At 44.2% G+C, this 13,519-nt stretch overlaps 1 protein-coding gene across 3 annotated transcripts in view; it reads left to right on the top strand.

Annotated features, from left to right (window-relative positions):
• The window catches only part of LOC147012191 (solute carrier family 22 member 6-B-like), an 89,831-nt gene that overhangs the window by 34,841 nt on the left and 41,471 nt on the right, over window positions 1-13,519 (top strand). For all 3 annotated transcript variants that reach the window (XM_085856017.1, XM_085856020.1, XM_085856018.1), the window contains exons 6-7: window positions 1,794-1,912; window positions 11,586-11,800. In XM_085856017.1, coding sequence (XP_085712143.1) covers window positions 1,794-1,912; window positions 11,586-11,800 — 334 coding nt within the window. The remainder of the gene's footprint in view (window positions 1-1,793; window positions 1,913-11,585; window positions 11,801-13,519) is intronic.

Genomic DNA, 13,519 nt, shown 5'->3' with positions numbered 1-13,519 from the left:
TTACCTGCACAACACACACTGAAATCTTCCCCCACACCCCACACACTCAAATCCTTACCTGTACACCACACACTCAAATCTTCCCCCACACCCCACACACTCAAATCCTTACCTGCACACCACACACTGAAATCTTCCCCCACACCCCACACACTCAAATCCTTACCTGCACACAACACACTGAAATCTTCCCCCACACCCCACACACTCAAATCCTTACCTGCACCCCACACACTCAAATCTTCCCCACACCCCACATACTCAAATCTTCCCTACATGCCACACACTCAAACCTTCCCCAGCACCCCACACACTCAAATCTTCCCCACACCACACACACCCAAATGTAGCCCACACCCCACACACTCAAATCTTCCCTCACATCCCACACACTCAAACCTTCCCCAGCAGCCCACACACTCAAATCTTCCCCCGCTGCCCACACACTCAAACCTTACCCTGCTCCCCATACACTCAAACCTTCCCCGCTCCCCACACACTCAAACCTTCCCCAGCACCCCACACACTCAAATCTTCCCTCACATCCCACACACTCAAACCTTCCCCCGCTGCCCACACACTCAAACCTTCCCTGCTCCCCATACACTCAAACCTTCACCCCTCACCCCAACTCCCCCCCCCACCCCAAAGCCTTACCAAGTCACTATGCTCTTAGTTGTTGTTGGTATTGTTGTGTCGCCCTGGACAATTCTCTTGGTCAAGCCTACGCACGGAGACAGCCAATCACGGGGACAGCCGATCGGTCTACCTGGAGCGACCCAGAGATCCCCCACATCCAGGATGTTGTTCATGATATGGTTCTCTGAAGTGTACCCCCACCATCATGGTCAGGGACACGAAAGAGACAGACAGACAGACAGACAGACAGACAGAGAGACAGACAGAGACAAAGACAGACCCAGGAGAGAAAGGGTCAGTCCATTGGGACCGATAGGTACTCCGACAGTGACCGTGATGCCCTAACAAATCCGGGCAGCAAGAAAGAATAAGTAAGATTTGGTCCCGACTTACATTAGGCGACTTGAGTTACAACTACCGCGAAGAGGCGTCCCCGATAGTTGCAGCTGCTCTTGGTGGTTTCATGGGCTGACAGGATAGTGCAGAGGTGATGCTTGAGTTGTCAAGTCTGGATTTTGATTCCCGACATGATGATAAACCGCTGTCCTTGTGCTTTGCAGGCAGAATGTTGCATTAACTCGTGTGCTGTCCAGGCATTCTAAATACTGGCATTTGCTGGTGGACAGGTCAGGTCAGGTATGGGAGCATGCACAGGAGAAGCACGTCACTGCATGCACTTTCCACCGTTACTCCAAGGGCCTCGGTCTGGCCATCCCCCCAGGTGGGTGCCTGCCCATTCCCATCTCCTTGAGATGCCTGGTGGACATCAAAGGTTTAATTGGTAAAATTCAAAAAGAAAAGCTTTCAGGCCAGGTCACCCTGTTATACTCTAGTCAATGACAGGAAAGGAAGCAGAGTACTCCAGTCAAACTCTGCATTCCTGTCCTAACCTACGGGACCTCAGCATATTGATGCAACCAGTGTGCTGATTGTTAAAATAAGAGGTCTGTCCATGAGTGTCACAGGAGTATTGTGGTGAAGGCAGTTGCAGAAGTTATATTTTTTGAGTCAAGGCATTAACATACTCAGATTATCGTGGGCATAATTTGAACAGGAGAACATGCCTATTTGACAATATGATTTTGTTTCTCATTTGAATGGAATACTTGTGACATGTTTTTGTAGAAACCTTTGTTTTTTATGATTACATTTAGATTCTGAAGATGGAAACAGAAAATGACAATGTTGAATTTTCGAAAATCACGTACACATTCCTGGACCTGGTACGAACTGCAACTCTGAGAAAACGAACTTTCATAACACTCTTTGTTTGGTAAGTATATTTACTTTGGAAACCTCCATCGGAGTGGGTATTAGCCTCTTTTTTGTGTACATCGTCGAAGCTTGTGGAAAAGCTAGTACACCCAACGCATCAGGACGTAACAGACAAAAACACGACTCAAAGCACACATGCATGGAGAAGGAAACTCCAAGGAGAGAAAAAAAATGGAAAATTGGGAGGGATTTGGGTGGGGTTAATGAGGGCAGAGAAGATCATGGTTTTGGATTGGGGACGAGTTGAGATGGGGGTAAACAGATATCTTGAAGACCTGGAGGGAAGTGTGAGATTGAAAAAGATGAAGAAGTTGATTCCACAGGCAGGAAAAAGAGGAAATATGAGTGGAGGTGAGCAATGATCCTGGATGGAGGTAGTTTCACCAGAAGAGCGTTAATGGTGGACCATGTGAGCCTGGTAGAAACCTGGGGGGTAAGGGGACAAAGCACGGAAAAAGCAGGGGGTGTAAAACCAGAAAAGAGGTGGTAGAAGACAGAGAGACCACTGACCTGTTTGTGATGGTGAAGTGTGATAGACCCATAGATTCAGCTTCAGTGTCGGAGATTCCAATGATCTTGAAAGCTTTGGTTTCCATGGCATCAAGCTGAGCAACGTGTGAAGCAGGGGAGCCAACCCAGAGGGGAGAGCAGTACTCCATCAAACTGTGGATGAAGGCAACAAAGGTGGATAGGAATTCAGGTGTGCCTACAAAGGAGTTAGTATAACAGGATGCCAATTGGCGGCTGGCTTTGGAAGCAAACGTTGATATGTGGTTTGCCCAAGAAAGATCATGGCTGATAGTGAGACCCAGGAATTTGAATGACTGAACTCCCTTAAGATGATTGTTAAGAAAGTAGATGGGAGGGTCGGGTGGTCCTTTTGGAGAGAGATAGTAAGAGTGTGAGATTTCTCAGGATTGAAAGACATATTCCAAGTGTTTGACCAGCTTGTGATTTTATCAATGTCTGAAGAGAAGGAAGGGGCTGCAGCCTGCCTGTCTGAAGGATGAGGGATGTCACAGCAATGGGTGACATCATGAGCAAAGAGATAAAGAGGATTTTCCAGAGTCCAAGAGATCATTTATGAAGATCAGGAACAGGACTGGGCCCAAAACACTGCCTTGGGGCACTCCAGCCTTGACAGGGAGAGCCAATTAAAGGATTCCATTGGGTGCCACACATTGGCTTTGAGAGTAGAGGAAGCCAGAAAGCCATGTGTGGTGTTGGCCTTGGATACCATAGGTAGAGAGTTTGGAGAGTAAGGCCGGATGCCAGAATCAAAAGCCCAAGCCCAAAAATGTGTCAAAAGTCCAAGATATATCCAGAGATGGCCTTGATCTCATTCATATCTGATATTGAGGGCCTCCATCCATTGTTTGGTGAGTACAAGCAGCATATCCAAGGTGGAGTGACCTGGTCTGAAACCAAATTGTTGATTTGAGATGAGGTTGTTGGAGACAAATAATCCATCGGGACCATACTCCGTGCAGAGCGTTGGTGCTGCCGAAGCAGTCTCCTTGGCTATTGGACACAATCCTGGATGGGTCACCACTCAGACACAGGATGCCAGCAAGCTGACACTCATTTTGCCAACCTCAGAAGGATGACAGGCTACGTCAACCCCAACTGGTATTAATTCAACAACCGAGTGGGATTTGAACTCAAGATCCAAGGATTCCAAGGCCAGCACCCCAACCATTAAGCCAACACCAAGCATGAGAAAAAAAATGATTTCATATCAACTGTGGTGATGGATTCCATGACCCTGCTGATTGGTCTGTGGTTAAGGGTTTTTCCATCTTTTTTCTGTGGTGCAGTGATGTGGGCGGATGCCTTTTATAGGACTGCAGTATCTATGAGAGCCGGTTAGACAGTTAACTGGTAAGATGCTTGTCTGAGAGCTCCCTGATTCGTGGTTTAATCATCTGCTGGCTCGTATCAAATACACAACCCCGTTTGCCATACATGCCATTCCATTTTGAGGGGGTGATATTGATCCATGGTTGAGCCGAGCCACCAGTCCATGTGACATTTCCATATTCCCAGGATTGCTAAGGCCACACAACCACAGAATTGTAAACGTGCATGACACAATTATTTCAAGATGTAAACTACATGCTCATGACCTGAGGCAAATACAATTGCTTTTTGCAAACTTTGACTTTGCTGTCCCATGACCCTTGACCTCTGTTAAAAAATAACGGAAGGCCAAAAATTCCTTGCTCTTTGCATGCTGTAAACCATGTGGAACACTATTGACATGTTGGATGAAATACAGGACTGGAGGCTGGAGAGACGTGTATAATAAGGAGTGAAACCAGAAACGTAAAAACAGTTTATTCCAATAATTATTAAATTATAATTTAGAAGAAGTCTGTTTTTTTACTCTTTATATCTTCAGAGCACCATTTCATTCCTATAATGCTTGCTATTTATTATTGAGCAGGTGAATCATAAGCCAATCACACTTTGTTCCAAATTATAACAACTCACAATCTAAGTTTTAAACAGGAAATGAATAATATGATAAAATAAGTATTTATACATAATTTGGTTAAACACAAAGTATTATACACTCTGTACAAAACTTTAGGAACACCTGCTCTTTCCATGAAATAGACTTATCAGGTGAATCCAGGTAAAAGCTATGATCCCTTATTGATTGCACCTGTTAAATCCACTTCAGTCAGTGTACTGTAGACGAATGGGAGGAGATGGCTTAAAGAAGGATTTTAAAGCCTTGAGATGATTGATATATAAATTGTGTTTGTGTGCCATTCAGAAGGTGAATGGGAAAAACAAAAGATTTAAGTGCCTTTGAACGGGTTGTGGTAGTAGGTGCCAGGTGCTCCAGTTTGAGTGTGTCAAGAACTGAAATGTTGCTGGCTTTTTACGCTCAACAGTTTCCTGTGTATATTGAGAATGGTCCACCACCCAAAGGATATCCAGTAATGGGCAGGCAAGTGGTCAAAAACGGCTTATTGATGAAAGAGGCCAAAGGAGGCTAACACAAATTGTTCAGAACTACAGACGGGCTACAGTTGGTCAACTGACATTCCAGCACAACATTTGTGCCGAAAGACCCATGAAATAATGCTAAACTTGTCGTACCTTGACGTGAATGAGGTATGGCAGCCGATGACCATACAGACTTCCACTTCTTTCTGCAAAGAACAAGAACCTGTGGTTGCAGTGGGTGAAGGAACAAAAACACTGGACACTGGAGGATTGGAAAACTATTGCCTGGTCTGATGAAATCCGGTTAATGCTGTTTCACGCTGATGGGAGGACCATGGTATGGAAAAAAAAACCACATGCGTACATGCATCCATCTTGCCGTGTGTCAATATTGCAGGCTGGTGATGTGATGGTGTGGGGTGTGTTTCCATAGCAGATAATGGGCCCCTTGATAAAAGTGGAGCAACGTTTGAATGCCACAAGATAGCTGAATATCATCACCAATCAGGTGCATCCCTTCATGGCAGCAGTGTATCCATCTGCGAATGGGTTTCTTCAGCAGGATGCCCCGTGTCACAAGGCTAGTATTATCCAGGAATGATTCCATGAACATGATAGTGAATTCAGCTTACTGCATTGGCCTGCTCGGGCACCAGATCTCAATCCAATTGAGCATCTGTGGGATGAGATGGAACGAGCTATTCGGAGTAGAGATCCACTACCAACCAACTTGACATAATTGTGGGAAGCATTGGAGTCAACATGGACCAACATCCCTGTGGAACGCTTTCGATACCTTTTAGAGTCCATGCCCTGACAAATTGAGGCTGCTCTGGAGGCAAAAAGGGGGGGGGTGAATCTCAACATTAGGAAGGTGCTCCTAATGTTTTGTACACTGAGTGTACATTAAAACACAAACAATTGACATGAACTAATAAAACATTTAAGCAACGTCATTTTGTAAATCAAATCTGACTTTACTGTATTTGACATGTACAATATACTAACCTGATAAGACTTGCAAATAGGTCTTCACACAATATTTTGTTATAAATATGTAAAGCAGCCTTCAGAATCTGCAAATGACAATGACAGTAGAATTGTACTGGTAATGGTGCCCCATGCTCGATGTAGAGCATCGCTTCTGTCGAAGAAGTTTATTGGTCTGGGTTCCAATCCTGGGTGGGTTGCCATTCCAATACAAGATACTCAACAGGGGTTGCTGGAAGAGGTAATTTGTTCAGGATGCCGGCGATAGATCGCCCACTCTTTGCGAAGGACACCGTGAGATATTTAACGTTCACCAACTCATGCTGTTACAGGGTGTCCCAAAAGTAGTGTAGTGATCTGTCTGCAGGCTCGCTGCGCTTGAACAATTTAATTTCCATTTCTAAAGTACAGTTCAACAATTTCAGCACATTCTTCAGATGTCGATGTATTCATGGTAAATCTCTGGGGTTAGAACATCGATCTGGAAAAAAAAACATCACGTTGTTAGGCAGTAGCATTTACAAAATATTCAAAATCAAGATCACTACACTACATTTGGGACACACAGTAGACGTGACATCCAGTTCCGTGTCCATCCGAGAAATGGCACACAGTTTAATGCCTTGACCTGCCTGTGAAACACCAGGATGACAGATTATATCTGCTGTATGCCAACATTTAAACCCTGGTAAGACAACTCAAAAGCAAGTGTGCCTGTCTCAAGACCATCCTGCCAAACCAAAGTCAAATTAGGAAACTGGAAAACATCTCAAAATGCAAAGCTCATTCGCGTCCACCTGAACTCAAACTAAACTTAACGAAAATGACAGTTCAAAAAAGATGTACATTTCATTCAATTGTGTTTTCCATATTATCATAATAAAGGTTTGTTGAAGATTTTATTACAAAAGCTCGATTGGTGAAAATGTTAAAGCCTGGACAGACACAATGAATCTCAAAAACAAATAAATAAATAAATAAATATAATAAATAAATAAAAACGATTAAAAAAAAACAAAAAGCGGGACGTCTCGTGCTTGACGCGCTGTGGCGGGCCTAATAAGGGCTATTTATAGTCACTATGACTTTGCCCTTTCACATTTTGACCCAATTTGTAATTATTTTCTCCATATTCTCAAAATAAAGGTTTGTTGAAAATTTGATGACAAAAGCTCAAATCGTAAAAAGGTGATAGCCTGGACACACACACACACACACACACACACACACACACACACACACACACACACACACACACACACACACACACACACACACACACACACACACACACACACACACACACACACACACACACACACACACACACACACACACACACACACACACACGCACACACACACACTTACATATGCACACACACTGACACAGACACACACGATTGCAAAACCCCGTCTCCCGCTGCATTGGGAGGGTGGAGGTTAATAAATAAAGAAACACGGATTCGATTTGAAAAAATAAGGGCAATGACTGGGCCCACCTGGTCGAACCAGGGAACCACTAGAAAGCATGGATGGCCCAAAAAATATGTAAATTAGCTCATGGTTTGAACCAACTTGTGAAAGCACCATGCGGAGATAATTCCTACCAAATTACATCCAAATTGGGTGGATACTTTTTGAGAATAAGTCAAAAGTAGCAATCCCAGAATGTTAATGACCTTTAAGTTGACCTACATAACATGTAATTTTTGATGGAATTTGCAAGGCATGAGGACTGAGGAGGTCTCAGTTCTCAGAAGTTCTACAAAGATTGGTGAAAATAAGTACCATTAGTTTTAGCATCACAGGTGATGAAGGTTGTAGTCACGTTTTATCGAAATCTAGTTTATGGTTTTAGAGAAGAAAGCAAATACCTATTTTGATTGGCACCCCCCCCCCCCACACACACACCTTTCATAGACCCTGATTAAAAAAAAAAAAAAATAAATATATATAAATATATATATATATATATATATATATATATATAAATATATATATATATATATATATATATATATATATTGTTGCGGTTGAGGAAATTCGCAAACCACCATTCAGGTCCCATAGGTGAGATATCTCTGTAAGTACATGTGTAGTTAGCCCCAAACCCGTTGTTTAGAGGGAATAAATGTGATTCATTCGGGCTGCGACCCTTTGAGATAGTCGTTTTTCTGTTCTATCTTTATTTTGAACCAACCACATCTCAACCGCCATCACACAACAACCACCAACCACAACTCCGCTTCACAACAACAACAACACCAAGAGCCACGATCTTTACCTTCACAACTCGCTCCCGTAAACATCGCATCACCGCCATTCCAAACGGCGCCATGGCCGTGGACAACTGCCTTGGACCCTCCACCACCTTCACCTCTCCTTCTGCGGCCATTCCCGCGCCACTTGTGGGCACCAAGCGTCAGGCTGTCCTGGACTCGTGCAAGACACGCGCCGAGCCGCGAGTGCAAAATGCAGCCTTTCCGAGGAGAATTCGGATCAGGAATCCAACACGCCCACTTCTGATACGTCCAATCAGCAAGCGCGGGGCGGTTTGGCCCTGCCTCCAGGCACGTCGGTGTAGAATCGAGATCTGCAAATTCTCGGATCAGGGGAGACTCACGCCCCTTTTCCTCCGTCCAATGGGCGAGCGTGGCTCCACCCCCGAGCTCGTTCTGATCCAGAAATTTGCGTATGGGTTCTCCTGCTGGCCTATGAAGCGCCGAGCGAAGGGCGAATTTGGGCAGTCAGTTTTAGTCGAGTCAGTTTTGGAGAGCAGAGTATGGCAGCGGCAGAGTGTGGCAGCAGCAGTCTGTTGGGGTTCGCAGTCTGTCGGGGTTAGCAGTCTGTCGGGGTTAGCAGTCTGTCGGGGTTCGGAGTCTGTCGTGGAGCTGCAGAGAGAGGAAGCCTGGAGCGCGGTCGAGTCGGTTTGAGCGCAGAGTCGGCCTTGGAAGAGCGGGGAGTGAGTCGGGAAGCGAGGGCGTACAGGTGGTTTGCTGCAGTCGGCTGAGGAGAATGGGGGAAGAGACCGAATAGCTCGGGTCCGAGGCAAGGAAGACAGCGGTTGGCGACGAGCTCGCAGTGGAATCGCTCGTCGCGGGACCCAAGCAAGCCAGCTATCCTCTTTCCCCAGAGCATCAACAATTCCCCCCCCCCCTTTTTCCCCCCGCGCTGAGATAGTGCGAAAAGGGGGCCCCGTTCCCACCCCACTCCAAGCAGTGCCAACGAAACACGCGAAGGAGCACGAAGTCGGGGCACCGCTGCGCCGCCACATTTGTGGCTCATCACAAAGACACGGGTAGGATCCACCCGGTCTCGCGGACCTGACCGCTCTTTCAGGTCCCGCGCAAATATTGGCCCACAGGCCCCGTCTGCCCCCTTGTCTTTGAGGGTGGCCCTTTTCTTTTGCTTTTGAGTAAATGTGTTGTTGGCGCCGTCTGTAAAGTAAAACTGTGTAAGTGTTGCCGTGTGCTCGCGTAGTCTGTAGTATCTCTGCATTGTTGTGTTTCTTTTGTAGCATTTGATATATGTGCAAAATTGTTGTAATTGTATATGTGTGCTTTCCGTGTGCCGCAGAATAAATGTGCATTATGTTGAACTGTTTTCCCGTTTCGCTTCATCTTTTCTTCAATTGAAACTCCATCTTGCTTCACGTAAAGGTTTGGTGGTGGGCTTAATACGCCCGATAATTAATCGGAACCGTCGAGGCCGACGATAACAACGCTCGGTTATCCCGCTAGTACGGAACGGGTCGCTTAAGTGGCCCGTGTCCGGAGTCGACCTGCGGCGAGGTGCGATCGCCCGGTCTACCCTCCGTGTGGGTACTTAGGTAGGTCGAATTTGGCGAACAACCCTATCCCACGCGGGGGGCCGATTGGCACGATCGTGGTGAGGCCGAAAGGCCCACCCGTGACTAGCTCCCGACGTTGTCCGAGAGGGTCACGACAGAATTGTCCGTCCTGTGGGCGACGTGCCGCGATTCGAGTTACGTGGCCGTTCGCACGCCGGCGGGCGCGAATTCGCAACAATATATATATATATATATATATATATATATATATATATATATATATATATATATATATATATATATATATATATATATATATATATATATATATATATATATTCCATGAACAAACTTTCGTACATCACGGGTGATGAAGGTTGTAGTCAGGTTTCATCGAAATCATGAGTGTACTTTCAGAGAAGAGAGCAAATACCTATTTTTGGGGAGGGGGGAGGTCAAATCTCCTGTCGACCCGCTTAGACCCTGATTTTTTTTTAACGCCATGCAAAGGCCTTTGTACATCACGGGTGATGAAGGTTGCAGTCAAGTTTCATCAAAATCGTGTGTGTAGTTTCAGAGAAAAGGTTCTGTGTGTTTCCATGCAGCCTAACTCACTGACTAATTGACACCGCATGATGCTAATTATACCTCATCTGAACAGTTGTTGTTCCAGTTGAGCTAAAAACAGGGTGTGTCATATGAGAAATGCTGCTGGGGGGGGGGGGCTAAAAAGGGCTATTTATCGATATATTACTCATACTCTCATCATATATATATATATATATATATATATATATATATATATATATATATATATATATATATATATATATATATATATATATATATATATATATATATATATATATATATACACATATGTATGTGTATATATATATATATATATATACACATATGTATGTATATATATATATATATATATATATATATATATATATATATATATATATATGTATGTATGTTCCCGAAATGCAGCCAAAACGGTACACGATATCACAAAAATTTTAGCGCCACCTTACCCACCATTCGCCTGCAGTGTGCAGTATCAAGTTTCGTTCAAATCGGGCAACGAAAAAAATATTAAAAAATCAATTCCAGATTCAGTCAAGTCCTCTTCGGGAGAATTTGATCAATGCAAACAACCTCAGCGGAATAGTTTGCTGGAGCTATCTTTTTTTTTCATCAACCGCTGTCACAACGGGAACCAAAAAAATAGGTATTTGCTCTCTTCAAGGGTTGTATAGTTGTCACTATATGTCTAGTGTTAGCTTAATGGTGAGGATGGGGGGCTTGGGATCCTAGGATCCTGAGTTAAATCCCCCTTCGCTGTTGAATTAATAACAGGTGGGGTTGACTCTGCCTGTCATCCTTCCGAGGTCGGCAAAATGAGTGCCAGCTTGCTGGTATCCTGTGTCGGAGTGGTGACCTGTCCAGGATTGTGTCCAATAGCCAAGGAGACTCCTTCAGCAGCACCAAAGCTCTGCACAGAGTATGGTCCCAATGGATGGATGGATAGTCACGATGACTTTGCCCTTTCACAATTTGACCCAATTTTGATTTATTTTCTCCATACTCTCATAATAAAGTTTTGCTGAAAATTTGACGACAAAAGCTCAAATGGGCAAACATTATGGCCTGGACAGACAGACAGACAGACACACACACACACACACACACACACACACACACACACACACACACACACACACACACACACACACACACACACACACACACACACACGATTGCCCGCTATGTGGGGGACGGCCTAAAAAGCAAAATTTCTTCATCCATGATAAAGTTTCACCAGCTAAACAAAACTCATCACCCTCCACCCCTTAAAATCCCTCCAGAATGTACTTTGTCAATCCCCTATAATACCATACATACGTATGTTGCCATATTCACAGGTTCTGTACAAGTTTCTCCTACTACGGCATGGCTCTGAACCTTCAGGGATTCAAAATCAACATTTTCCTTCTTATGGCATTGTTTGGACTCGTGGACTTCCCATCCGTCCTTGCAGGAAATGGCATTGCCAAATACATTGGCCGACGGGTCGGGCAAAGTGGTTCTCTTCTTCTTGCTGGTTTCATTTGTATCACACTTATCTTCATATCAGAAGGTACTTCTGGCATTCGTGTGGGGTGTTCAAAAAGTTTTAATCAACGAGACACTGACAATTGTGCAAAACACGCTATGAAAGTAAATTGTAAGGTGTGTGTATGTCTATACTAATAAATGGCAGTGTGTGTGTGTGTGTGTGTGTGTGTGTGTGTGTGTGTGTGTGTGTGTGTGTGTGTGTGTGTGTGTGTGTGTGTGTGTGTGTGTGTGTGTCCTCCATAACTCCAAAACTATTAAAACCTAGCAGCCTGAAACTTTGCATGCATCCTAAGAAAACTCCAAGGAAGTCAAGAGTGAAAATTGGGTTTTTTGGGTTAATTATAACACCTCTTTTGAAGATAATTATATCCTTTATCAGGCGATCCTTGGCCACCTCGCTGTTTGGGGTCTTAAGGCATTTTCTGGGTAACCTCGCTGGGGTATGAAGCCACCATGTTTTTATGGCCTGCTCAACCACGCTGCGACTTGGAACAGGCTGTTCATCATAGCTACGAATTGCTGGGTACATTGAAATGCTTATAAACACCCAGAGACGTCAGCATTTGTTATTTTATTTCATTTCCACACATGCGATCGCCATGAGTATCTCTTAAACCAAGAAGAATTACAAAATTTAAGCTCCAGAATCGAACTTACAAGCAGTTCCGACTCATAGAAAAGTGACCATTTGTCCAATTCGGACATATGTGACATTATGGGCATCTCCAGGAGGTGGAGGTTGAATATGACGGTTCCACGATTGCCAATTGCATGCCAAGTTAGCCGTTTCTTATCGACTGTTTCGTTGGAGTGCTTGCTTGAATGCTTTAGCCACTTGCTGAACGCTCTCAAGATGTTTGGTTGTTCGTTTCAGGGAAAAAGTACACGTGCTTTCAATCTCACATTGATTACTATTAGTCGAACGTTTCCGCCTTTGTTGGGTCCCACGCTGCCGTGTGGTTGGTGCCTCAGGAGGCATCTCATCCACTGAAAATGTGAAATTTTATTTTTTACAGGATATCGCTTTGTTTAACCTTTTTATGCGATCTCCTTTTGTAATCCAACTCTCACTTCGATATCGATATGTATTAAAACAAGGACAAATGTGTCCAAGAGCCATGTCCAAAAGGTTTTGTCTTCACCAGAAGAAGAACAAGAAGAGGAAGAAGAATTAAAAAAAACAAACAAACAAAAAAACAACTTCCGAGATTTTGTCACGTGCCGTCACGTCACGTCTGTCATGGACGATCTTCGTTCATGACGAGAAAATAGTGTATTTACGAAATTACAACATATTAAATGGAATAATCTTTAAATAGCAACGTGAACTTTTCGAAACTTAAAAGCAAATGTCCGAATATATTTTAAAGTTCATGATAGATGCTCTCAAAAGGCACCGTCAATGTGAGGATGTGTACAGGTGTTTAGTATTTAAGGAGATCCGGGTACTGTTTTATGAAATAGCCGAGTTCTTAAGGTTTTTGTAAGAAGACGACGATGACGATGACGACGACGACGACGACGACGACGACGACGACGACGACGACGACGACGAAGAAGACGACGAAGAAGAAGACGAAGAAGAAGACGAAGAAGAAGAAGAAGAAGAAGAAGAAGAAGAAGAAGAAGAACAACAACAACGCCGAGCTCTCTTTGAGCCGCATCTCGCTAAAAACAATGAGGTCCATCCGACCAGGTGTTCGCCATGTTTGTTCTCGCTGTGAAGGCATGGAGTACAGAT

The sequence above is a fragment of the Eptatretus burgeri genome, chromosome 15, assembly GCF_056783735.1.
Source record: "Eptatretus burgeri isolate ZD-2024b chromosome 15, Ebu_testis_v1, whole genome shotgun sequence".
In the NCBI taxonomy this organism is placed as follows: Eukaryota; Metazoa; Chordata; class Myxini; order Myxiniformes; family Myxinidae; genus Eptatretus; species Eptatretus burgeri.
The sequence above is the reverse complement of the archived record's forward strand: the minus strand, read 5'-3'. Positions and strand labels throughout refer to the sequence as shown.